General features: G+C 39.4%; 1 protein-coding gene across 3 annotated transcripts in view; it reads right to left on the bottom strand.

The window, feature by feature from the left end:
• ftz-f1 (ftz transcription factor 1) overlaps window positions 1-27,324 on the bottom strand; it is a 72,960-nt gene that overhangs the window by 14,122 nt on the left and 31,514 nt on the right. For 2 of the 3 annotated variants that reach the window (XM_066398648.1, XM_066398649.1), the window contains 3 exons: window positions 20,469-20,786; window positions 1,685-1,899; window positions 648-1,109 (listed from right to left, as the gene is read on the bottom strand). In XM_066398648.1, the coding sequence (XP_066254745.1) occupies window positions 648-1,109; window positions 1,685-1,899; window positions 20,469-20,786 (995 nt within the window). Of the gene's footprint in view, window positions 1-647; window positions 1,110-1,684; window positions 1,900-20,468; window positions 21,367-27,324 lie in introns of those variants that run through there. The other variant, XM_066398647.1, reaches the window with a different exon arrangement.

Here is a 27,324-nt window from a genome sequence, read left to right as displayed (position 1 = left end):
TTTACTGATCTCAATGAACACTTCTTTCCACAGATTCCCATATTTAACTTTGATAAACGTTCTATTTCATATAATACGTCATGGATATTTTAAGTGTTTCAGAATTAAAGGATAAAGAACGAAATCACTATAATTCGTTTTAGCTCGTTTTGGTCTACGACGAGTGGACAAAGTACCTTTTTCACCGAGACAAAAAAGACCAAATAAAAAATGGTGGCTAAATCTACTTTGGCCAAAATTAGTTCAACCTTATAAAGGTGTACGAGAATCTTAATTAAAGAGAACTTTGCAACAGAATATTATGGCAATCTCGTTAATTGCGAAATTATTATAATGAAGATTAAATAATGTGAATCCATTAAAACATAAAAGAAACTCATCATTTTGTCGAAGTATTGTAGAATCATGCCCAAACCGCACAGTTGACATTTAGGTGCGCAAACGAATCCACCTTAATTCGGTAAACTCGGTAAAGTTTGCGCAATGCCGACTCGAGATTACTCAGTTCAACTTGGCTTAATATTTGGGTCGCATTGGATAATATTGCACACATCGCTACGTGCGCGCTGGTAATTGTTTTGTCCCCTATTTCGTTCAGCTACACAGTTTTCACGGCTCATTTGCGAACGAGGAGAAGAAATACCAACCTTGAGATCCTTGAAAAATATCGAATTCCTCGCCCAGTCGACCTGCGAGAACAAGTTCTGATCCAAAACTTTACACATGAGTTCGAACAAGTCTACCTCGCACTGGTTATATGTCTGACTCTGCAATAACGTGTAGAGGGAGTTCTGCCATTCCCGGTCATCGATGGCCTGCACGAAATCGCGGATCAAGGGCGACACTTTGCCCTGGGCCACTCCTGGTAACACTGTATCGAACTGGAAGGACTTCGGACTGAGGGAGTGTGGGGACGTCGTGGTCGAGTTGGCGGCACCCCATAGTTTCTGATCGATGTTGGGGTTTTGGGCGGTGGGACCGCCCTGGACGCCCACGATTTGCAGGGCGGGTTGTTGGTTACCAGCCAGCTGCATCTGGGAGTTCACCTGACCTAGTGCTACTGCGATGGGCGAGGGAGACGAGTCGGGGGACGACGTCAAGGAAGATACCTGAAAATTTCAATTTTGATGAAATCATGTTACAGATTTATCACAATTTTTAAATTTTGGTTCAAATGCGCTCCCGATCTGATTACCCCTATCATATTTTAAAATTTCTCATTTCAGTAACGAAAAGCAGACTCAACAGAGTACGCACTCTCTCAAACGGTCAACTGGACGACTTGATACTAAACAATGACGTACTAGGACTAGGAAAAATGCCATTTAAAAGGGGTAGACCCAATTCAAAAAAGTATGCAACTCGCAGGGAAAAATGTTTAAACTGCTGTAGCCTGATATTAGACAGAGGCGTAGATGCTGGGATTTTACTTTCACTTTTCCCGTTGACGATATTCTGTTGTATGATTCTGATCCCTATACATATTCATGAGCTAGTTTCTTGAATGTAACCAAAATTTGCATCTTTAAGGAGTTCGAAGTGTTCAAAATTTGATTCTTTCTATGCGAAAATCCTAACATGGACCCTTCTAAATCTGGTTCTGCTTTGTCTCCGATTTAACGACTTTCTCCTTTGCTCACGGGACGCGTAATCGAGTGCATCGATTGTGATGATCGATACTCACTTGAGGTATTTGAATTTCCTGTTTAATATGGATATTCGCGAAAGGTGAAGTTCCTGGCTGGTTGGCGTACATCGCATCCGAAGGCAGCTGCGACCCCCTCAAAGTCTGGACCGCCAGCTGTCTCTGTCTCATTATTTGCAACTTGCGCGCTCTATCTCTTTTGTACATTGGTCCGAATTTATTTCTACCACCTCTCATTCGGTCCGCTCGGACAGCTGGAAAAAAAAAGCCAAAAATTAGTACGAACAGTCAAAATTGTGGGGTTAAAAATTAGTGTTAAGGAAACATGTCAAGGCCGCGACGTGCTAAAACCGTGCCGAATCCATTCAGCCTTTGAGCGAACAAAGAACGGATTCCCACAATACAATATATAATTACAAGAACACGTTCAGCACATGTGCTACGCGTTGTATAACATTTCCCCAAGAGATGTATTCGAATCGAACGCCATAAGCGATTCAGGAATACATATTATATTACCTTGATAGTATTGCCGGCCTTGTATTACTTCCATACAATGAAAAGAAAATCGGCTGCATTGCCGAACGTTAATATCTCAAAAATAACCGCAAGCTTTGTAATGGCTCTGGCCTTGGGTGTACTAGACTCTCTTTACTATAATTAGCACAATCAACTCCAAGCCGAGGGTATTGTTTACTATACTTTTATGGAGCCATGGAGAACCATGGAAAATACGTGATCGAACACAGACATTGAGGAAAGCCCGTGGACATGCGCCGGCGAAATGAAAGCGCAAATATTACGTTAGAATTCGTTTCGAAACTATTTGATTTCACTTCTTTTCTGGGTTTGCGCTCGGGTCGGTTTCACTTCGCATACAAATCTGGAGTAAAACTGCCGAAATTCGGTTAGATAACGTGCCATCAGCTGGCGCAACAACGTAACACGGCCGGGGCACCGTTAATCCTTTGAAAAAAACCCGACGCAGGACGGCAAAAACCAGCTAAATCCTGCAGACAAGAGCGAAGTTCAGAGTGGTTCAGGAGCAAAGCAAATCGACTTTCTCTGGCCTTGAAACGAGCCGGTTGCGTAACACAAAAGACTTGTCGTGAAGTCTATTAATAGCGAAATACGCTCGACCAGGGGCCCCGGAATGGCGAATTCGCGAAACCCGCTGCCAAGCCGCGCCGATGGGTACCCGAAGTCGGTGGTTCTTCTATGGTGCCCGATTCACGCGTAGCTGTTTCATTCCGCTTGTCTATGCAGTGTCTGAGCTATAAATAAATCTCAAAGCTGGAACGCCCCACTGTTGCTCAGAAGATCGGAAACTTCCCTAAAAATTTAAGTGGAAGTCTCATTTCGGAACCGCCACAAGTTCCTTGAACTTCTGCGGGTTCGAAGCGGAAGCCTGAAGAATCAAAATTCAACAGTCGAGACTAATCTAAGACTGGAATTTTTGCATTTTATCTCGACTCTCGGTGGAACTTAGATTCCTACGACACACTGTGAATTTAGAAATCTCTACAGATTCCTGAAGTTCTGAAGCTTTCGAGTCACAGTCCCCATGGGGAACTTGAGATTTCTATTATTGAAATTATTGTATTGAAACATCTTAAACTTTAACGCAGAGAATCAATTGTTAACAGATAATTTGCTAAATTTGAAAAAATTAGATCCCTTACTCGACAATATAGGTCAATTGTTGGTCAGTTTTTATTGAGGTCCATAAAATGAGCAGTCTCATCTCGACAAAACAAACTTAGGGGAAATATATGCCACACATTTGAGGTGGATTGTTGACTTCTCCTTTTATTATATTTGGGAATAACGCCTCACACACAAGTTTGGGTTGTTGGAGCGGTGGAATTGCATACTATTCTTAGTTAAGGCTAATTAAGAATAACGTTCACCCTTTGCTGAGGGCTCAAACGAAAACCCTTGTTAACGTTTCGGTGACACATTTGTAACCTTTGTCTTCAGAACTTTCTTTCATTTTGCGCTTCTTGGATAATGGGTCCTTGGTAACGGCGCAAGTACCGTTCTATTTAATTCCGTAACTATTATCAAAGGCACGTATGCTGGCACATATTTTACGAATTAAATTATCTATTTTTAATGTAATTTTGACGTTTTTTATCCCTTTTTTTAAAGAAAGTTTCTAGAGGTTTAGATAATAAAAAACGTAAATAAAAATATGCCATTTTTTTCTGTTCTTATCTTTCTAAGTCTTGAGCGTGGCGTTTTTTCCGTCCTGAAAACGGTTCTAACATTGAATCTATTTCCTAATCGCTCCATTTGGTCTAATATATCTGCTATGCATGACGGAAAAAGGTTTATAATAGGTCCATTTTGATTCTGCCTTGTTATGGGCTGCTCGAAACTGCGCAAACATTTATCTGTAAAATTACCAGGATAATTGTTTCCACATAAAAACATTTTTTATGTATGTCTTTTCGACATTGCAATTTTGTTCATTGAATACTAATTGTGCTTGATCATTTTACAATCCCCTTTTTTTATCACGATTGGATGGTTGGAGTTCTAATTCAAGGTCACGGTTTGTGTGAGTTGATCTCTCGTAAACGCCTGCTTTGGGCCCTTGTAACTGCATTTCAAAATCTAAAAGGACCTATTAGAAAATTTACGATTGGCAAGGGAAAAAATAAAAGCTTCTCTTTTCAGACATTTTGATCAGGAAATATTTCTAAAGGTTCGAAACAAGCATTTATCAAAACCTAACTCGGAGACTGTTACTTCAATTATAACTCTAACCATCCAATCATGGCAAAAGAAGGGATCGCGAAATCGCTATAAGGTCTATGTGGTGTGGAAACAATTATCCTTGTAATTTTGTAGAATTGCGAAAATATCCATTTTCATAATTTCTAACGGTAATTATGAGGCGAAATCAAAGCCCTTTTATACCGTACCTAGTATGTATTGTACCAAAATCAAGCGATTAGGAACCAATAATTCAACGTTAGAACCGATTTTGGAACAGGAAACGCACTGCGTTCAAAACTTACCAAGACAAAATCAGGAAACAAAAATCGACTCACAAAGAAAAGTCACATATAAGATCCTGGTGAATGTGGGAATGTTTATGTCGGCGAAATGGAAACACCAATCCTAAATTAAAAATAAATAGTTTCGTAAGTCCAATATGTTCCAGCATGTCTTTGATAATAGTCACAGGACTAAATGGAACGATGGTTACCAAGGAAACATTTGCAACTAAAATGCATATATTTTACTTAAGTTATAAACTTACTTATAAAATCGATGTGTGGCCTCACGTTCCGTAAGCATGGATAACACTCGGTTATCTACGCTTGAGTAAGAGGTCAACCTCGGACGCATAAAAAAAAACCAAACACTAACAAATACCACTTAGAATAATCACCAGCGGGGAAAATGGAATTGCAAAAAAGCCAGGTTGAGTGAGGTACAATGATTAAATGCCCATTTATTACCTCAAATAAACCTTATGGAACAGACACGACTCGTTGCAAAAAACTGCATTCCTCAGGGGTTGAGAAAAATAATTTCTGGGCGTTCGCGTGTTTTACGTATTCATCCCCGACGCTATTTAAAATGCCGTTTATTTCCTCTTTATACTATTTTTCCTAAGTTCTGAAAGCGGCAACCAATTTGGAAACGTCGATGAAGGGTTTTCGTCTAAGCCCTTAGCAAAGGACAATTATCATTCTTAGTTTGTTTTAAGTTAGGACGGAGTGCAATTCCGTCGCTCCAGCAACCTCTACTTGTGTGTGAGGCGCTATTCCCAAATATAATAAAAACAAACTTATAGGAGAAATTCCTGCTCTAAAGTCAACTCGCTGAGTGCCATTATGGGCAACACATCCAATCCCGCAGGAGTCTGAAAATAGCCCGCAGGAAAACATGCATTTTATCCCAAGGCTGCGATTTCACATGGCCTTGTCGTCGCGGCGAGGAAGTCTCCGGAGAATTGACATAAAGTTCTTCTCCTTCTAATACATTATTTACACGCTTCAATCTTAAATTGGTTCATCTAATGTTATTCAGGGGAGAATAACTGGGTTACAAACTTTGACCTACATTTCTATACGTACCATAGAAAATTCGCCCACCGTGTATCGCTTTATGTGCTGCCGTTTAGAGGTGAAATGTTAATGTTGCTGCTTTTAACGTTACACCCCGTATTTGTATTTGGGGACATGTCTTAAGACGATCGCACCGAAGACTACCCGTTCGCAGGCCACGAATGCGTTCGGTTGGTAAAATCCGACCTTCATAGATGTCGCATTATAATTTTTCACGTGTCGCCATCTAGTGGCGAAATATTAACGCGATATTTAGTATCCTTTTAGTGGGTTGACGATGCATATTTGCACCGGAACACGCCCATTATAAAACGAACAATCAACCTGTTGCAATAGCAGCCTTTCGGCAAATAATTATTGTTTATAGCGTTCGCCAATTGACATAGTTACATTTAAATATTCGAAATAACACTCTCGCTCTTTGTCTGGCCGGCTCGCGTTTCAACAATAAAAGGCAGGATTCCGAGCAAACATTGACGACCTAGATGTCCGCTGCACCGTGATAGAAGTGCACCCAGATCTGACCAGAAAAAAACCGATATTATGGGTATGCGGTTGATTTTTGATCTACAACCACTTTGGTGGGCATTTGCCTGTTCCTATGAAATTCGCTTCCGAGGAATGTGAACTTAAGACAAAGCCATTGTTACGTCACCGCAAGAGATCGTTTACTAAATTGCAGATTTACGCGGGCATGTAAAGGCAAACAAACAATTTTTATTACGATCTTATCAAATCGGTTAATCAGAATTGCTCAAGCGAAGTTACGGACATGCCAGGCCGCCGAATGCCCACGTATGTCGCTTAATTTAATAGGTTTGAAAGTAAGAGTTGCATTATCTGTGTTATACCGGTGGCTAGAAAGGAGAATTTGGAAGTATTTATGTGTTTTTGCGTAAGCGGGCCAACGCAACTATACAGAAAAAAAATCATCGAACGCACTCCTAAACCCCTGCGATTACAGAAACACAGTCGATTCGCCAAACTGCCAGCGAATAATCATTAAGCCCGATACGAAAACATTTTTAAGCAAATAAGGCTAATTTATAGCTTTATTTGCCACGGTTGCTGTTTAATGTTAGACGTATGTGTTTATGTGGAAACCATAAGGAACTCGTGGCGATTATCGTGAAGGAACAGCAAGATCTGGTACTGGGAGGAGGATCGGCAGAGGCGCGCGGAGAGCGGCTATTGCGGCGATTTTGGGGAATCTTTTTTAATTAAAAATGAGAACGTTGACACTTGGCTTGTTATTGACCAGATGTCATCATTGCCGTTCTAAGGCCAACGTTGCACAGTCTCCGTTTTCGAGAGGAAAGTCGGGAATCTCGGACGACCGTTTTTAAGAAAAAAATAAAGCCGGCAACGTAGCTATGCTGCGCATGCCAACTGGAATAAGCCGGATGTCGCTTGTCTTGTCGATTTTATTGATTTTTCAACGGCCACTTCGTAGACACGAAAGTGACAATTACAATCACAATTTGGCGAACTCTAGTCTTCCATTAGACATAAAAAATACAATTATTAAATACAGACGGGGGCCTGCAAAGTAGGAGCACTGCGAATGCCCTCTCATCAGCGTCTAAAACCAGTTGTGTTTTTAATGAAACTCCTCGACAACCTCTTCTTACACAGAAAATTAGTGAATGAAAATAGCAGAATACTGCATATGCTCACTCAAAAAGCGAATGATATTTACCATGTGGATTTCCTCGGCAATTACGAACTCTCAGTTCGTAACAATTTTAACGTCAATCACGAAAATGGAAAAATAACATCGAAACGGAACAGGCATCGGGAACATCACAATGCTGCACACTCTCGCTGGAAGAGAACGCGGGAGACCTGAACGTGAGTTTACCGCGTCAGTCCTTCACAAAAAGTTCGGAAATGGAGTGAAAATGATCAATTTCCATTACAGGACTTGAACTAAATCGAATTTTTGGAAAGTTTAGGGTTATCGTTAGATGACGCCATAGAAGGCGTAGCATTAGCAGTAAACACTGTTAAGTATTTATACCGCAAAAATTGCTGCTCACTAATAGGGCTCCGCTCACATTGTTGATAAATTAAAGGTTCAGGTTCCAGTTGTAATGACACAAATTTTGAAACGCACACGCATTGTGCAAGTAAAACAATATTATAACGTAAAACTTCACACAACGTTTTCAGTCGAAACTGAATGATGAAAAATGTTCATTACGTTACACATTTATGTATGGACGTAAAGAAACAATAACGTGTAGTTCCACTTTTGCGCACAGCCCTCAAGGGGGGCGAACACGCACTTCCTTGCCGTGGGAAACCACTCGATTAGGGGTGTTAAACGGACCAGGACGTACTTTATTACTTATTTCACGTCTTGACACATCTTCAGTCACGATTTTCTCTCCGAGACCAAGATTATCTTGGTAGTGGTGACTGTGTTTGTTTAAACGCACCGCGGCGGCGCATATTCGAAGAACATTAAATTTATCGTTATTCCATTCCACGAACACCGCTCCCAAATCCGTGACCGAAGCCCTCTGTCGAAACTCGTATACACTCCGTTATTACATCGTAATTGCCGGATTCTCGACACGGTCCAGGAAGTAGACTACAATGGCCCGTGTCAGGTTTTTTCACCGCGGTTGTTATACCTGTAGCCGACCATTTCGGACATGGAACCACTTTGAGGAACCGAAAAAAAAAATCAAAAACAGAAGTATCAACAAATTGCTCGCTCGGGAACGAGGCGTTGCTGTCATGTTGACATTTGACTTTGCAACTGTCAAAAATAACCGCATGGATTTAACAAATCAGCGCCCCAGCCGACTGTAATTAAAGGCGATTTACTTTATACTAATTTAATTAAATTTGAAAAATTCTCACGTTTCAAGTATTCTCACGCTGCACGCACACTTACATTTTCAATCACGTGTATTAATCGAGTGATAAGGAATTTAAGAAAAATTGAAATATGATTTGAGGCGATTTACATTAAAATTTCAACTGGTTTGCTTCTGACTGAAAAGAAAAATGAGCGCATGGCATGGCGACATTTCACCGGGTTTCTCGTCATATCGGTTAAAACTTAGATTATTAATTAGCATGATCTAAATTTATTGCAGTGGTCAACCCTGATTTAGTGAAATTTAGGAAACAACTTAGCTCTTTGTAACAGTAACAGTAATATAATATTACAAGCTAGCCACCACTAGGAATTTTGAAAATTTGTCGACCTACATTTAAACTAATTTGCGATAACATTTGATCGGATTTAAGATAGCAGCAATGCAGTTTATCAATATTATCATTGACTTTGTGCTACAATAACATTCAAATCCAACTAAGTACAAAACATAGGTTGTTCCTTTTCATTCAGTGGTTGTTTATATTTAAAGTAGCTTTTAGTAGATTTAACGCTAATTGACTAAAATTATCAAGACTGCAGTAGATAAAATTTCAAGACGACTCTTCAGCTCGAAACTCATAGGAATCAATATAGTTTAGTGTAATGAGGATTTTGGGCGATTTATTTTACGATGCACTGTGAGCGCAGCTCTCATGTAACCGAATTATAATACTACCAACGACAACTCAGAAACCAATACGAAAATTTCCCAAACATCGTTATGCTACTTTGTAACAAGATTTAAACTAATTTAATCTCTGATGTAACTGGATTTACATAACTTGCGAGCCGATTTAAAATTGTAACAGTACGATTTACCGATGGTATGCATGACATTGAAGTCTACATAAGGGCGCGATATACTTCAGACCGATTGACTCATCATTTTTGGTATAATTTGCGCTAAAAGCACTCGCGAACTGAAAGTAGCACTTTGCCACATGTGTGCGGTGCAACGCCTTATCGCACGCAAATCGAAGTGGCTTGTGTCAGTGCCGGAACTTTTTATGTGACCGCAAAGACTTTACCGCACGCTAATATTTATTTGAAGTTACACAAGGCGCACGCAGCAAAATATTGAGCATGACACGTGCGAAAGTGTCTTCACTGCGGTAGATCGAGTGGCGCTTTTCGCACTCGTTAGGTAAATGACTATTACGGCAGACAAGCGAAATTAAAACAACGCGAATTGGTAACTAGCGGCGATTCTGAGGGTTCGGGGAGCAGGGTATGGCTTTATAATCCGATTCGCGACGATTTAAAGCGGCATTTAAGCGAATTTCTTAAAGGTTCTGTTGACTTCTCGTCCGTTTGAGGGGAAAACAAATTACTTCAGGTTCGGGCGAGTTAAAAATTAGGGATTAGACTAGAGATTAAAACTCATTTAGACTGACTTAAAGCTCCCTTTAAATGATTCCATGACAAAGGCTTTTCGTGGATCATCTCGGCCTATCTTGAAAGGACCGTTAGCGCGTTCGATAAGCCCGGGGGGTGGTTTCACGTGGCACAACAACCCTTAAACGACGGTAGCTTTCCGTGTGTGTGTGTGCCTAAAAGCGATCGATGCAAAACAACTTGAAAACAGATGTTTTGCCTAAATACGGGCAACTCCTTGGCCGGTCGGTCCACAAAGATCGAATCGATCTGTGCCCCGCTTACACGGTTTCGAACCTGTTTGCTTCAAATATTTAGACTTCGGTCTTGCGTCACATCTCTAGGCATTATTAATAACATAGAAGTAATATTCTTAACATTTGCGTTGCTTAAACAAATTGCACGGAGAATGACAATGCGGGCACGCAAATGCGTGAGAAACGTTTAAATGTGCACAACGTTGCGCCAGGGAATCGGACAACGGTGTTCCTGAATGATAAGTTTCAATATAAACAAACTATGAATAATGTGATATTTTCGCGACTACAATGCGGCATTAAATTAAACGCAGCCGAGCTAAAAATAATGAGCACAGATTCGGAAATTGGGTCAAACTGATAATGGGGCTTATTAAGGCCAGTACACACTGTATGCAGCGCGTATTAAAAATAAAACGGCGAGATACACCCACTTATCGGGATTGCCTGAAAGTTTCGCACAAACATCGGGCCAGGAAACGCGATTTATTTGGGTCAGAATTCAGAATTTTCCTATGTCGGTACCGGTGGTGCCACGTCGCTATAGTTGTGTACATATGGTGGCAAAATATTATCAATAATGGAGCCTTTATGCACGAATATCGAGTTTTACACACTAGCATGGTTGTTATCAATACCAAACTATAGTCATGTGACATTTGCCAGTCGTATGCGCCGCGTATTTGGGTCAAGAACTTGCGGACACATTATGTTGTTAGTTTAACTAATTGCTTGTTTTTGTGCCTTTTTTTAGCAACTATAAACGATGACAATAGGCGCTTTGGGTGGTTAAATAAGCGCATTGCATGTGGTTCTTAAATTGCTACTTCCGAAAGTAACGAGGTTCCAGGATAAGAAAAGTCTGGTTCGATTCTGACTTGAAATCCATTCGAAACGAAATTGGTTTTCGCTCCAAGATATTCCCGCCGGATTTGCCGGGGGTACGTGGGAAGATGACATATTAGAACAGCGATCTCAAAAAGCTTTACCCCATTTCCGCCGATTGAGCATGTGAAAAGCCCCAAACCTGAAGTTTTCAAAATGTCTTCGGTTTGTCATGAAAGGCAAACCACAAGTTTTCGGAGATTTCGTTTTTCTCGGAATGTCTCGAATTTTACAGACTTAAAAGGAACTGTTAATAGGAAATCCTGCCTCTGAGATGCCGGTTACGTGCCTCAAATTTGAATGACTTTGTAGAGCAACTGAACCTCCGTTAATTTATATCGTAAAACCAGAAAAGGGGCATTTAAATTTTGTGCCAAATTTACCAGAACGTTGAGGAAATTCTTACGAAGACTCGCTTACCCATAATGAAGTATCATATGTAAAATTATTGGATTTAATGGCGATATGGGATCTACTTTATCAGTATTTCGAAGCGAATTACACCGCTGATTATTCAGAGTTCCAAAGCTAAAATTTTCCTCTAAAAACTCTGAAATAGTGTTCCCAAGATGAGCAGAATAATCAGGTTTTATCATGTGAAAATTAAAGAAGGTGGCAACAAATTAAAATCTCTGTATCAAAAAGAAAATTTTCGATGATCAAATCACCTTTTCAGATTTCCGAAGTTCAGGGTTTCCTTTACGAGAAACAAAATAAACTTAAGTATCCCAAAAACGACGGTTTAACTGCCTAAGGGCAGATTTTTTAATGTCCAGTTAGGAAGTAACGGTAGTCAGTTAACGATTACCCGACAGATGAAGTATTCTTCACACAGAAATTTAAGCGAAGCGCACAGTTGAAGTAAGAATAGCTGTATGAAACACCTCTGCAAATAACAGAGAGAATAACGATTAGCCTTGACTACAAGTTATTTCACATGCAGTTTTAGCAGGGCACTGAAGAACTGGCCTTCAGATACACTTTGACTGATGGTTACCTTTGACTGTAAGTTTCTTCGCATGTAGCATAGGCGCTTTGACTGATCGTTACCCTTTCAGTTAGCTTTAACTGTACGTTACTTCATGTGCAGTTTTAGCAAGATGTTGAAGATTGAAGACCTGGTCCTTCAGTTGATCAATGACACTTCCTGTACAGTTTTGAATAGGGAGAATCAAATTCTGGAGTTTTTCAACACAGGAATAAAATTATTTCAAAATATCTTGAAGATGGTGAAAAACGTTTATTCTAATTTGTTGTGGCATGGCTTACGTACGTTCCTCTATCTGGAGAAATTTCTGAGCAACATTTCCAAGAATTCTACCTTTGAAGTATCAATTATGGAAAATGTTGAATGGGCAGTTAATCTGACTAATTGTGTTGCGGCACGTAAGATGGTTTTCTATATTGCTTTATTTCATAGAAGTCGCTTCGGAGCTGGATTCGTACATAAAAGTTCTTGAACACAAAAACAAAATATTTCTTTGATACTGTTGAGGCAAAGCCGGATTAATTAGTACCATAAAAGTCATCTTCACGATCATCATCACCTTCAGGACCTTGATCAACATTTTCGTTTTTCTCATAAACTTTTTCGTTTTTACCGTCAACATCGTCGTCCGTTCACCTGAATTGATCCTCAAATACTTTCAATGTTTATTGTCAGGTATTACTCGTGTCTGAATGCAACAAAACAACGTGATGACGTGGAAACAGTCTGAAATCAATCTTCGTTTAAATCAGAAGTGGGTTTCCGGACAAGAGCCGAAATGGCACGTCGTTTGGCAATAGTAGGACGTGAGACCAGAATAAATGTCATCGATCCTTGCCCCATGGGCGTAATTGTGAAAAGGCACAGGTACACACCTCTAGCATGTTGTTTTGTCTGGCCCAACTCAATTGGCTTGTTACGAAACGACATTTCGACAGGCGATCTTGATGGTAAATAGTACCACCACCGGATAATTCGATTACGTCGTTGATACGATCCGTGCATCGGAACAACGAACTATTAATATGCGACTGGCAGGTCAATCAGGAACTCCATGTCGTAGGTCATCCAAGGCCGCTTTTATCTTAAAATAAATTATTACACAATCAGCGCGATAACAAGTACATAGTACTACAATTACTGCGTGCATTTATAAATAACTCTCTGGTCAAAACGCGCGCTTTTTTTCGCCGAGAATTGGTACTGATAAAGGAGAACAAGGCCTGGGAGATGTCGTAACGAGGCAGGGACCAAAACGAAACGGAAAGTACCAATTGTGGTACCGCTCGAGTGCGACAAAGAGGAAACTACTTTGTTTGTTGAGAAAAACGCCAAGAGTATGATGCAAGACGATCTTGGCGATGTAGGTTGTTGGGTCGCACGATTCTTCGATCTTCTATCCTCTGTTTATGCTCATTTAAAAGCGTACGAGTACTGATGCTTAATTCACGATTGTGTATGCAAAACTGGTGCTGGAATTTTTCACGAGCCGGAAATTAGCTTAAGACCAGTTTTTTTCTTCAAATTTATACTGTGTGTTGTTATAATGACATTGCAACGGTGGACTGGATGTTGATTATTATCTGTTAGTTAAGAAGACCAAAGGGGGAGAAAGCTCGCGAACATTTTTTTAAAAATATCTCGAAAACTTGATGAAGATGAAGAGCGAACTGTCGATAACAATGAGAGACTGTTAGCTCCTTGCATCAATTGCTCCGTTTCAGAAGAATGCCAAAAAATTCTGAGCCTATCTTTGATTCATTATGATTCTCTCTTTTCAGGCCATAAATATTTTTCTTATTTTTTGTTGGATAAATCTAAACGTATATGAGCAAGTTTTAGTTTGTTCCACGCATTTAGACTCAATTTTAATATTACCGCGGATTTGATCTTTAGTGCATGGTTGGCTCATATGCTATAAGAAAATCCCCACATAACAAAAAGAACCTTTTAGTCTTTTGAGGAACTAGTTGTTTACGTATGATTCGACGTGAGCATGGCTTTAACGTTCTCCTTTTACCTTACCAAACCAAGGAGTCATTTCATTTTTTGTTTCAATTTATTTAAAGTAGCTTATGAGGGTTTTTGGTACGATCTAAAATTTAATTACCTTTTAAAACCATCAACGTAATTAATGGGCCAATCACCTCATTAGCATTTCCCACATCACAACGACAATGCTCCTCCCGTAATTTGCCCGAAAAACCAGGCATGCATACAGTCGGGTTATTTAACCAATCTATTAATCATAATTCAGGCAATACCAGCGGATGTATACAGCAAATTAGACATGCGAACTCCAATTATGATCATGTCATTTTCGTTGTTGAAACATTATTTGACGTTGCACTGATTTCGTGAAACTGACACGAATCAAATGGGACAAAGTCCCGCCATCGGGGAGGCCCTACTTCGGCAACATTCTAATTTTACACGAGATTGATATGCACCGATATTTAGGTTGGGCAGGTTTAATGTCGTCTAGTCAAACCAACCGGAAAGTTGTGTATCAAATGGGTAATTGGTTTCTTGTATACCCATGTGACCATTGCAACGGTTGTAGAGGAAAAAAGCGACACGTCGCGTAGTATCCGAATTAAGTGGCGTGTGTTTGTGTTACACCGTTCAAGGCAATCTACAAAGTTGAAATACCTCCAATTTACCGTAGAAGACACACTCTCTGTACCTATCGCGTGACTGCGCGAAGTATAATAAACAAAATTGTACAAAATTTTAATGTTGCTTGTGAACAGAAGGAGATCTTTGTTCTTAAAATGTCACGTTCCATTTTATGCCCGTTGAAATCGAGAAGGTTCACCCACATCAAGGAATATGTAACCACATTGACACCCCCGCAGTCGCGCAAATTGTCGCCTTGTTAGCGCGATTTCTTCGAAGCAAAAGGAATGGCACACCACACAGAACAAGAAAAATTTATACGCTTGTTCTGCTATACGTACCGTGCAACTGTAACAAGTGCCGAGTGACACAAATTGCATGTAAACTATAGAGAACATTGTAATTTTCGACAATTCCAATTTATTAGCCTCTGCAGTTGGTGAACTGAGTTCCTGATTCGTTTTCAATAAATTATCCGATATTGCAACTAAACATAATCAATCAAATTTTAGTATAAAGAAGATGGCAATAACTGCTCCTCCAATCTTCACCGGAGCAATATTTGTAGTACCCGACCACTTCAAACAAACTAGTTTTCTAAAATTGCCCAATGGCGGTGCAGAAGTGTGTCATAGTATTGGCACACAAGACCGAATATATTCTTTTAATTTTACAAGACATGTGCTTATGTAACGGAAGGTAAATAAGCATAATACCACTTGATTTTCATTCAAACTTCACGTTACAGCCTCGTCTTGGCGAAACAAAAAAATCTGGTGCCTTATGGCTACCAGAGGGTACCATAACAGCGATGTGGTTCGACAATCTTAATGACTTGATATTGCTTAATGAACACACATACACACATTTGGTAAGAATGAGCTATGTTTGTGTATAAAATGAATGCGAAAAGTGGGTTAATCGTTTTGGTTTATTTGTGAAACCAATTTTTGGCGGGGAGGGTTATATGTCCATGTGAGTGCGATTGTCATCAGTCATTAAAAGTCTGAAAATTGCTATCTGGGCCTGTTCCACAAACGAATGGCAAAAATGACGAAGCGACTGTCAGGTAATACAGGGTTTAGGTTGAAGCCCCAAACGTTTGATTTGTGGCCTCCCAGCGCTTTGATTTTTTTATTACTTTAATCCGAATTTTTTTAATTTTTGCCTAAAATTTTGTCATTTTATTAATTTATTAGACATTCAAATAATCGAAAATACGCTCGAAGTTTAATTTTCGTTCAGAACTTTAAAATGTTTCCGGCATTATGGGTAAGTAAAATCGCTGAATTTGAATCGATCATTCAAAACGGGATCAAACATGCCAGAACTAAACTATTAGAGAGTAAAATTTCTCACGACGAATGTTGCCTGAAATTTTGCTGATCTTATGACGAAGGAGATCGTGCCGTGTAAAGGTAGGAAAGGGACGCGGTTCGATTCTCAGTTTAGAAATGAACAATTTGACAACGAAGCCGTTGAGACGGAGATTAAGGCATTCAAATTGAAGAAAATGAAGAACTGACATAACATTGGGTTTTCCCAAAATTTTATATTACACCGTATGAATGGACGGAACGTGACAAATGAGTGCAGAAAGAACCTTTTATAGTGTGTCCATAGTATAGAGGGTCCGTCTAGGGACTAGAAACAGACCGTAAAAAGGTTCTCTTTTCATGGCTTGTCTGCTGTTTAGGGGGATCATAATTTTTATTGTAGGAAACCCTCTCGAGTTCATTGATTTGATGACAAAAAGGAGACGTGAAATGCGCTGGCAAAAAAAAAGAGTATCGAGTAACTTGAAGTGATCTGATAAAAAGGAAAGTCAATTAATTCTGTACTCCAGGGAGTAGAACGTGCCCGGGGAAAAATGTCAAAGTAACAAGAGTTGGTTAAACTTATATACGTGGCGTCGTTTTCCTGCGATATTTTGATCATTCTTTGGGGAATATTCTACATACCAAAGTGCAGAGTCGGGACCTTGAACTGATCTGATCCATATCGCGGCGTTTCTCTCCATTTTTACTTCATCACTTCAACGGCAAAGCCGTCGAATTATGATACTTTGAAAAATCTCCCGACCAGACCTCCCTGTCGCCATTATTTCGGAGGGACTTTTCTCTACCTCCAACGAATCTATTGAGCTGTTTTTTTTCTGTTTAATTCCCCTTTCTCGAAGCTTCTTCCGATTTTTGCCCTATTTTGCCCTTTTATTATTAGCGCCTTTTTTACGACTAGAACAGTATTGCCCAACCACTGATAACACCTCTCATTTTACCGCCGTTATTTACAACTTGAATCGAGCCTCGTCGCCTTTAAAGGTGTATCTTTAACAACCCAATTTGCTCACCCTACTAACATTTACGTTCTAAATCACGACTCTAAATACCAGCGGCGTCCCGTCCGATGAGAGAACATGGGTGCAAGCAAAACGCCTATTACTCAACATCTCCCGCAACAATGAAATATGAAAATCCCATTTCGGAAATGCTAATGGATACCCCAGATATCGAGGGTATATCTCTGGCCGTGTTGCAATCACAAAGACTTTCTTTTATTTAAAGCGATTTGACATCTTACGAAATTGGAGCAGAGCCGCACTTCGCATTACGTTATCGTGCATGGGTACGGGTTCCCCTAAGTTTCCCGGTTCCTTGGGAGTGGAGCGCATGCTCCGTTAAAAAATTGTTTGCTTAGGGAAGCCTAATCTTATCGATGATTGTTATTGGCAAATTACGAAGATGCATGGAGTAACGTTAAATTTTATGCTTGGACGTGACTTTTTGGCAACAAATTTTACCGAGGGCAAAAGGCCTAGCGCAAGCAAACCGCTTTTATGACAGGGGTTGTAAAACCCCAAATTTCTCTCAAATTTACCAAACCGACTGAGGCAATAAAAAACAATTCTCTGATTGAACTTTGAAGGGACGGAAGGATACTTATTGAAACCATGAAAATAAGAGCGGGCGGTACGGCGATGTGTCTTTAAACCGGTTGCAATTTACTTAAAAGACATTAAAGATTGCAATTACCGTCAATATTACAAAACGACCATTAACTTATATTAAAGCTAAATTAGGAAATAACTACTGCACTGTTGTTGCTCCGCATACTTCGTCTAGACTGTTCATTTCTAAGGAAACATGGCATTGTGGGATTCTTGATTTTCAATGAAGAATATAATCGAAACGATGCAAACAAAGACTTACGTCGGAAATCGTGTACTTTATAGACTAATAGCTGTGTGGAAATTGCACTTTCCACACACAATGAGTGCAGTTTGAACAAGAAAATGAGTCTACCAACGTTGCCTGCTTCTCTGCGGAAACTTGAACTTCCACTCAATAGACCTATGCATAAACGAATTTTAGTATTGTTTATAAAAATTCGCGACTTGATTAAGGTCCGCTGGTATTCCTGCGACACTGATGAACATTAACGGTGACCAGACCAAGCAAGATCTAACACAAAAGCATTAGAATCAAGCTCAAAAATTAACATCTTTAGCTCATCTGCATCGCTGTATTATAAGGGAAGTTACACCGTCGTCCTAAAATACCCAGAGAGGACAGTTGGTCTGTCCTGTGTTGCCAGTAGACTAACGTAAGACAACTGAGTTTGTTTTGACAAGTGACAGAAGTATTCTTGACCACGAGGTCCGCACGTCAATGACGAAACATTATCAAAGTTTTTGATGAGCATTGATCAATGATCCAGAAAATCGGGATGTAGCACCATCGTTTTTTTTCCCATAGATTTGAAGCCCCTTTTCGGTAAATGGGACACTAATGCATGGCGACGAAATTGGAGGAAATGACTCTTGCATGACTCCTAGGTCTTATGTGCTCCGGCATAAGACGCATCTCTGACGAGGAAGTGACGCCATAAGGGCACCAATTTATGTCTCGGCAACAGTCAGTAATACTGACTAACGATCAGGGACTTGCGCTTTACAGATTTGCAGTTCAAGCAGCGAAATGCATGCAAAACTAAGTATTGAAGGCATGCGCTTTGACTATTTTTAGAGTGATTGAGATCTCGAGCTGCTGTAGTTGGTCTCGTACCCGATTTTCTGCGGCCGTACTTTACTTTCCACGTGCCTGTGGGTTATTTTCTACAAGACGTTTTCTTCCAAGGATTCGACATAGGCATGGTTCACGCTTCCGAGAATTCTCAACCTATCATGGACTGATCACGAATTGCTTACCGTAAGAAACCTAATATATGGGGACCTTCTAGTTAAAAAATTGTGTCACATTTAGTGAAGAATGCTGGTAATTGTGAGTTTTTCTAGATTGGAGATCGCTGGTGTGGACGAGTTTCAATAGCTAGAGTAGTCGTTGTCCAGTGGCAATTGGCAACAACATGGCGTTAACGATGACGACAACTAATGACATTCTTCTTATATTGATAAATTCAAGGCTGAATTATGAATGGGAAATTTAACTATCAAAGAGAGTTCTGTGAAGCAAATTAACCATAAAAAGCAAATTTTGACGTAAATGCCATTTTATCTCAAATATAGCGTTAGAATTGCTGTCACGGTTAGATTCGCATTTCGTGCTTCATTAGTTTTTGCAGGGTCCAATTTTGATACCTTGAAATACTAAAGATGAAGATTTTTTTGACCATTTACTAGAACTCAACATAAGCGTGTTTCAACCAATCACGAAGCACTTTATGACAAATCTATATTGAAATACTCATTATGTAACGTCGTTTCGGAGAACACCTCTTCTTGTCTTGGGGCCTGCGTAGGTCAGAAAATATTCATCAAACATAAGAAAAGAATGTGAACTTCGTAGCGCTTTTCGCCAGTGAATTACTTAGCGAAAGCTTAAAAATATCGATTTTTATGACCGACAAGTACACTATTATCACATTATAAAGAAATGAAGCAGCCTCTCTCCCCCTCTTTTGCAGCCTATGAAAGGTTTGAGGAGTAACGTGTACAAAAATCATTTTTCAAATTCTTAACGGTTCATGATGCCCGTCTACGACTTGTACCACCAAACCTTCCTCCTTGCGCGAAAAGCGCTATTTTCACATTACTATCTACATAAAATTTATCCAAGATAAGGATATTTAGCGCGGCAATCTTCTAAAGGATAAAAAATACAAATGTGACTCAATCCGTACAAAGTAAACGGGACATTTTAAATTCTTTGACAGTATTCATATTAAAGGATCAAAAATTTCTATGAAAAGTGGATTTAATATGCAATAACATGAGCTATAAAAAGGACGTTATATCACACTGTAACAAATCTGTAGGAGTGAGTAGTTAAACTGCAGTTTACAAGGCCCTCTGGAACATTCTTTTTGATACAGATTTTAATTTTTTAAACAGTGTATAACATTTTGTCGCGTTTAGTTTCCGAGGTCCTTTCTATATTGAAACAATACTATTACAATCTTAAGATACCTCAGGCATTAACTTCCTTTGTTTCTCTTACTTTTTGGCGATTACAAAAATTGTTCACACCTTACTACTTTCTAAGAATTGTCTATGATCTAAGGCGAGTCTGTACACCGCTTCGTTTAGAAAACAAAGAATTGATCTAATTTAAATTAGAGCAAATGAAGCTTACACTTAAAGCTAACTGTTCCATCTGGAAAACTGTGGCACATACAATTTGATGGGCGCATCTTTGAACAAAGAACGTCTTTCTCTTTGTTCGCGCTCATTAATATGGTTAGTGCAAAGAATGAAAGAACTCACCTTCCAGCTTCATTCCGACATCCAAACACTTTTGAAACCGACAGAATGGGCATCGTTTCCTCTGGGTTTTGTCGATGTGACAACTCCGTTCGGCCACACAAGTATACACCTTTTTGTTTTGCACAGTCCTTTTGAAGAATCCCTTGCACGATTCGCACGTTAACAATCCATAGTGGTACCCGGACACTTTGTCCCCGCAAACAGGACACAGTTCCTCGATACCGTCCTTGGTGTCCGGGACGTCACCTCCGGTGGGCGCCCGGATGGGGATGTGGTAGGCGGCCGGCCCCATGTCGATGCCACTGATGGTCTGCGTTCCTGAAGAAAAAAAATACGACGTGTCTATATTGGACATGGTCTGGTGCATCATCATGTCGGGATGGTGCTGACCCATCCCCATAGAGGACTGTTGACAGCTAGTGTAGGGGGAGGACACGGGGGGCGAGCTATAATGACTCAGGGGGCTGGACGCCTGAGTGGCCGCGGGAGATTCCCCCTGGTTCGCGTTGAACGGGGACATGTTCAGGGATAACAACGTTGAATGGTTATCCATTTCAAGTAACATTTCTCACTAGACCGAAATGTTTGTCACCTATGCAAGCGTATTGCAAACTTTACACTCAACATTTTACAACAACAATAATCCATTAGAGTAAATCCATAGGTAGCACAAGAACAGCACTCACGCTCGCGTGAAAAAGTAGGAAAGTAGGTCTAGGTCGGGTGTGCGAGGAGGCGTCCGCATCCGATGGTTGACAACACGGGACTGACCGGATTCGACGACGGTATAGACCCCTTTAGGCGACCGGCTCCTACAGGGGTTCGGTACGAAATGATTACAGCGGGCCCGTGTAATAACAAGTGAAAGTGACTGACCTACTTTCCATTGAACCAGGTCTATGTTACTGCTGCGAGTGCTGTGTGCTGTGAAGTCATACATACATACACACACACCACACACACTTTCAACACATCTCGCATAGAGCGGCGTGGGTGCGACGTTGCCGTTTTGCCCGTCATGCGATAATAGTGGCAATAATAATAGCTATTGAGCGCATCATTACCTATTAGCCTAGTTGCATGGCATTAAGGAGGTTTGTTTTAAAAGGATTTTTGGAATGTTTTACCAGCGTTGTCAGCGATATAGACAGGGGACGTTTTTCGAAAACCAATTGGTGCAAATGATGTTTTTTTTTTGTTGAAAAAAAAACAGGCTCTGATGAAAAATTACCGGACAGGATAATGAAATTATTAATCGATGTTGAGTTAAGACTTCACTGAACTTTTCGAAACATCAGGCCGTCAATCTGATTCAACATCATCCCTTCAACCATTTGCAGGGATATATGTACTTCTATTTACGCCACTGTTTTCCGTTACATAAGTAAAATATTTCTGTTTCAATAGGGAATTCGTGCAGGGAGATTCGTATTATAATCGAAAGAATTTAACAGGTGATAAAACTCATGATAACAAAAATAAAACTTCTTTAGAACTTGAATGATTTCACGCTTCCTTGATCAAATACACGACGCTGAACTTTCAAAATTATTTTTGTTTCTTGTTTATAGCTCGTAGAGTTTTTGAGATATTTAAGTAAAGTTTTGACTATATTTGAACATTTCAGTGGAATATTTCTCAAACTGTTGGAGTCATAAACAAAAACTCAACACGAACTAAAACTTTTGTCACCTTGCGTTTCGATAGCGAAGGTATAAAACATACAAGATCACATGAAAATTACTCTTTATTTTTCGGAGATCCATCGCTTGATCAGTTTGCCCCATTAAAAATTGACTTGCACTTTATATTTACGTATAACTTTGAGTAAAAAATCAGTGGCGTAGAAAGGGTTGTTTTAAGGTTGGACATTTTTAAAGGGTCTCATCAGATTTTTTTCATGTATATTTATTTTTCATTTATTATCATATGTATATTTAGAATGTCATTTCCAGTACGCCAATGTTTTCAATTACAAGAAATTTAACTTTTTGCGCAAAAAGTATATTTAGAGTTTTTAATAAAAAATCAGCGATGTGATCTCTAGGTTGTAAATTTTCGCTCTGTGTTGTTTCGTTTTTCTGGTGTTGGAAAAGTAACTTCCAGTACGCATGTACTACTGAAGATTTAATGGGAAATGCTGTGAACAAAACTTTTTTATTATAGAAAAAACTTTAAAAATAAACAAGTGATGTGCAATACCTTTCTCTAAACTTTTGACTTGCTGACGCCATTATTTTCCATCAGGGGTCACCTAAATATTTCTGCTTGAAAAGTAAACTTATATCTAACTTTCACATTAGAAAAATCAGTGGCTTACAACTTGTGGTTTCTAGCCTCGAAATTGTGGTTCCATTTTATTTCTTATTTCGTGTTCAGAATATCACTTTTAGCACGCATGTAACATTACTGAAGTTTTACTCGGAAAAGCTTTCTACGAAACTTCTCTATTATGGGAAAAACCTTGAAAATAAGCCAGTGACATGCAATGTTTTCTTCTAAACACAACAATCACTGGTGTAGAAATTTCATGATACAGGAATTTGAATTAAATTTCAAGTACCAAAATACGTTGGAAACGCCACTGAGCTGCAATCAGGAATGGCTCCCACGGTTTATACGTCATGGAACATATTGGGTTATGAAAGAAACGCAGTGTCGTGCAGTGGTTTCCTGCAAAGTCAATAATCATGTACATATAAAATCTTGTAAAAGATCTTTTTATCCCTTAATCAATTTACGAATAAAAATCAAAATATGTCACCCATTCTTTACTGGAAAAGGCTTTATAATAGAAAACACTGAAGTCTTGTTGAAACGTGTGCGGCCGCAAGACTCATGAGACATGCAAGATTTGCCTACTAAAGTCAAGGAATTCTTTTTTACATGTTTTTTTTTGCATGTTAACAAAATATGTATGCAATGTCACGGAATTTTAAATAGAACATCTTCTATACTTCTCTTCTAGCTATGGCGAAAAATTGAAATTAGGTTTTTCGACAATTAGTCAGTGGCGTACCCTCGTAACATTACGTTTTAGGATGGCCATTTAAGAAATATTTAATAAGTGTAAATACGTTTTTTTTAATAGCGAAAACGTTGGTGCCGAATAACTTTAGTGAGCTTTCGAAGCAAAATCCTCAAGCCCTCAAGAAAACTCATGCCAACTATGGCAACGTCGCGTTCGCGCAGCGCTTTTGGTTGGGTTTGCGGCGTCCCTGAGGGAAACATGTGGGGGAGATGCCCCACTGACCCAATTTTGCTCGCGCATCACGTGGCCAGCGCCGGCGAAGAAAGGGCAGCCCTTAAGACCTGCCTCACATCTTCTTGCATTAGATTAGCCGATGCAACTCATGCACTCCGAAAGAATTTTCGCGCGAGCGGCAACGCCGCCCAAACTTAATAAATTCGTCCTTATGCCATTTATTAAAATAAAATCATTATCATCACAATAACATAACCTACTTTTCCAATAAGATAAAAATACGTTTGAGAGCGCGCGCTGCGAACTTGACCCAAATATTCCCGGCGAAAAATCGGCGACGGGTTTGGCCCACATCGGCGCATTATTGGATGTCAAAATTGTTGCAGAAAAATCTTTAACTGGAAATTCGGAAAAGTCGTAAATCGAGTGTGTAATATAATCGACGGGTAACCGAAAACAAACTGTTGAATGGTGTAAGTGCGCGTTTGTTAACAAAGCTGACCCAGAAACCCAAATTCTCTCGTTTCGTCGATCGACAATCGAGAGTATTTTCGATCTTATCAGAGGGAATTATTTATTTTAATCCACTGCCCAAGCGTATTAATTTTTGTTTTCATTAAACTATAATACAATAATGAAGCTTGGACTAGGCCGTTCATGGGCACATCTAAAAAATTTTGACAAAAATGATTTCACTACCTACCTCGATATCTCAAATTTATTCTAACAACTTCCACCTGCACAACCTGGAAGCAGTTCACGAAAATCAAATTTCATCGGAGAAGACTAGAGAAAACATGTTTAGAGACGAAGTTGAAGAACGAACGTGTTTATGGGAAAGCTAAAACGGTACTACGTTTATGAAAATATCTCAGAATTGGCGCAATTAAGGCGGATTAGATCCCGCTCGTAAACGGACCAATTAGAAAAGCGAATTTTAGCAGGAAAATTTGGAACATCTTATCAGCGCCTGTTATCTCCGGTTGGGGCCCTTGGCACGAATTCAGGAAGTTCCGATATCTGACAAATCAATATTGGCAATAATATCTCTTTAAAAATAATTTATCATTTGACCCCTCTCTCCTCTGCTAACAATGAAATTTTAAGGTAAAAACAAAAGTTTGGCAATATCTAAACAGTTTGATAACACCTCGTAAGCGTCAACAAAACAAAAGAGGGATGCAATGTTGCCGCTTTTGCGTCAATGTCGGGCTGCTTTCGGGCTAAAGTTTCAGTTTTCTAATTTGAAATATATTAACTTTCAATTACCGAACTTACTCTATTTGGAACAGCTTATTGCCAGTTTTCATTTTTCGTATTGATCTAGTTTGTCGTCGAGGTAACCTAGCCGAACTTCCCCGATTTAAAACTGTGAAATTTAGAAGATGGTTATGGACATAAACAGTCTTTTCCGACAGACCGTACAATGCTTGATTCAAATAATTCATCGGCAAGCATTCGATCTAGTTGAATTGACTTGAAGTTTCATTTATATAAATTTTTATTTCTCTGAAAGTTCAGTTTGCTCAACGAAAAACAAAGCTCAATTTAGAACGTAGCCGAGTTTAGAGCAGCTTGTTAGTTTCACAATCGCGTGGTTTTATACCTTCCAACTAAGCAACTTGTTGAAGTTACTAGTTTGCAGCTCGATAACAACTCCATATCTTTATTGAACTGGGTTTTCTCGTCAAGTAACTAACCTCAACTAACTTGAGCATTCCTGGTTTAGAACAGGGCTATTCGAAGCACGATCTTCTATATGTGAGTCATTCTTAGGACAAGTTTATCGGAAGGTGCTCAAGGGCTTAATCACCGACTTAGAACAGGGCAATTTAAAACACATTTCCTTGCGTAAGCACATATTTGCAATGCTTAACTTTAGAAGCTTAACATAAGAAGATATTCTCAATGAGGTCACTTTTATTGGCAAGAGGTCTGCAAGCATACGTTTGAACGACTAATTCGCGATTAAAACCACCATAATCTGATTTTGTATTCAGTTTTTGGTCATTCGAGAATGATTTCAGTCATCTAATGAGTATCAGACTTTAACTTGCGGTATAAAGATTATGCGACTACTATTGCTCTTGTTTTAACTCAGTTTTTCGGCCCTTCGAGGCTGAATTGAGCGACCTAAGAATTGGCGTTTTAAGTTACTACAAGAACTTCCCGTTCCAACCAACACAAAACCCCATATGGATCTGGCATATACCTCTTTCAAAACTTCATAATTTTCAAGATCTAGAATACCAGATCTGACCGCACTTCGACACTGCAAACCAGTAAATTTCGCCATCCATTTAATACGCCATTGTTCGGTCTTTTCTTGGACATCTTTACCATCTCAACGACGCCTATCTAATGTATAAATCCTGTCCAACAATGGTAAAATAATTGTTTTACCTAAATAAACCATCGCGATGAGCACACACCGGGCCCATTATCTATTCAAAATTGCAACACGTCTTTTATAGAATTTACATGAGCTATGAAATCAAAAGTAGGTTTGTAGAATTCATTAATTTGTTTAATTAATTCACTATCGGTGTAATATTAATAGTTGTTATGTTGCTGTTGTAATCGACGTTGACAGTTAGTTTGAGGGACAGTGGCGTGGAGTTTTTTTTTCGCATTTTCAGGCACCCAAAAATTACAAGACGTGCGGGTTAAATAATAAGCATTTTTCGCTTTCACTAATTGCTTAAATCAGTGGAGAGCGCGATACATCGGTTACCAAAATTTACGGTGAACAATACATGATTAACAACATTCTCGGCATAGTTAATGCGCTTTTCAAAACCTTTGCGCAAGCACGTTTCGCTTTTTTTTTGTCTCAGTACGGAAATGTCAGTTGAAAGGGAACAAAACCTGTAAGGATGGATATCTTAGTGTAACCCAGTCACTTAGCTCCTTTTTGTTTCAATTTGCCTTCAGTTTTACAGGGATTTTTGATTTTTCTAGATTTAACGCACGTATTTGGGGAGATTTGCCGACCTCTAGGAAAGAATTAAATCATCATCGGCGGAACAAGAGAACCACTTGGAATGTCACTTGCACTATTAATGAAGAACATTCCTGCTTAAAAATAGAAATGCCAACATTTTATTTATAATTATCTAATCGATTATAATATTTACTCTATAGTGTGTGATGTTATTTCGAGACTCAGCAGAACGTTCCGTTCAATATCATACGTCATTGTTATGAGTTCCTAGTGCAAACGCAACAGTGTCCTTGAATTTACTTGCAATCAGCGATATTTTTTTTAGGAATGCACGAATTGTTGTTCATTGTTGTTCAACAACAGCGCCTATAGATAATGATAAATATTTTTGAAATGATGCTCGGCTCTGGAATATTCTGGATCATTCGAAGCGAAACTGCCGCGCTCCGATTTGACCGGGCCACTGACCACCGGATTACTTCGGATTGGTTATTTTAGATTAAAATCATTATGGACGTTATGAAACAAAGATGATCATTATTTATCAAGCCTCGATTTGTTACGCCTTCGATACGCGAAAGGTGAGTTCGGCAATTATTGCCCATTCAAAATGCAGGGTGTTCGAATTACTTAATCGAATGACTTAACCCAATGGCCCATGAGAGATATATGGGCTCCAATATTAATGTTCGTTTGCACGAAATTTC

Source organism: Euwallacea similis, chromosome 17 (assembly GCF_039881205.1).
Source record: "Euwallacea similis isolate ESF13 chromosome 17, ESF131.1, whole genome shotgun sequence".
Taxonomy (NCBI): Eukaryota; Metazoa; Arthropoda; class Insecta; order Coleoptera; family Curculionidae; genus Euwallacea; species Euwallacea similis.
The sequence above is the reverse complement of the archived record's forward strand: the minus strand, read 5'-3'. Positions and strand labels throughout refer to the sequence as shown.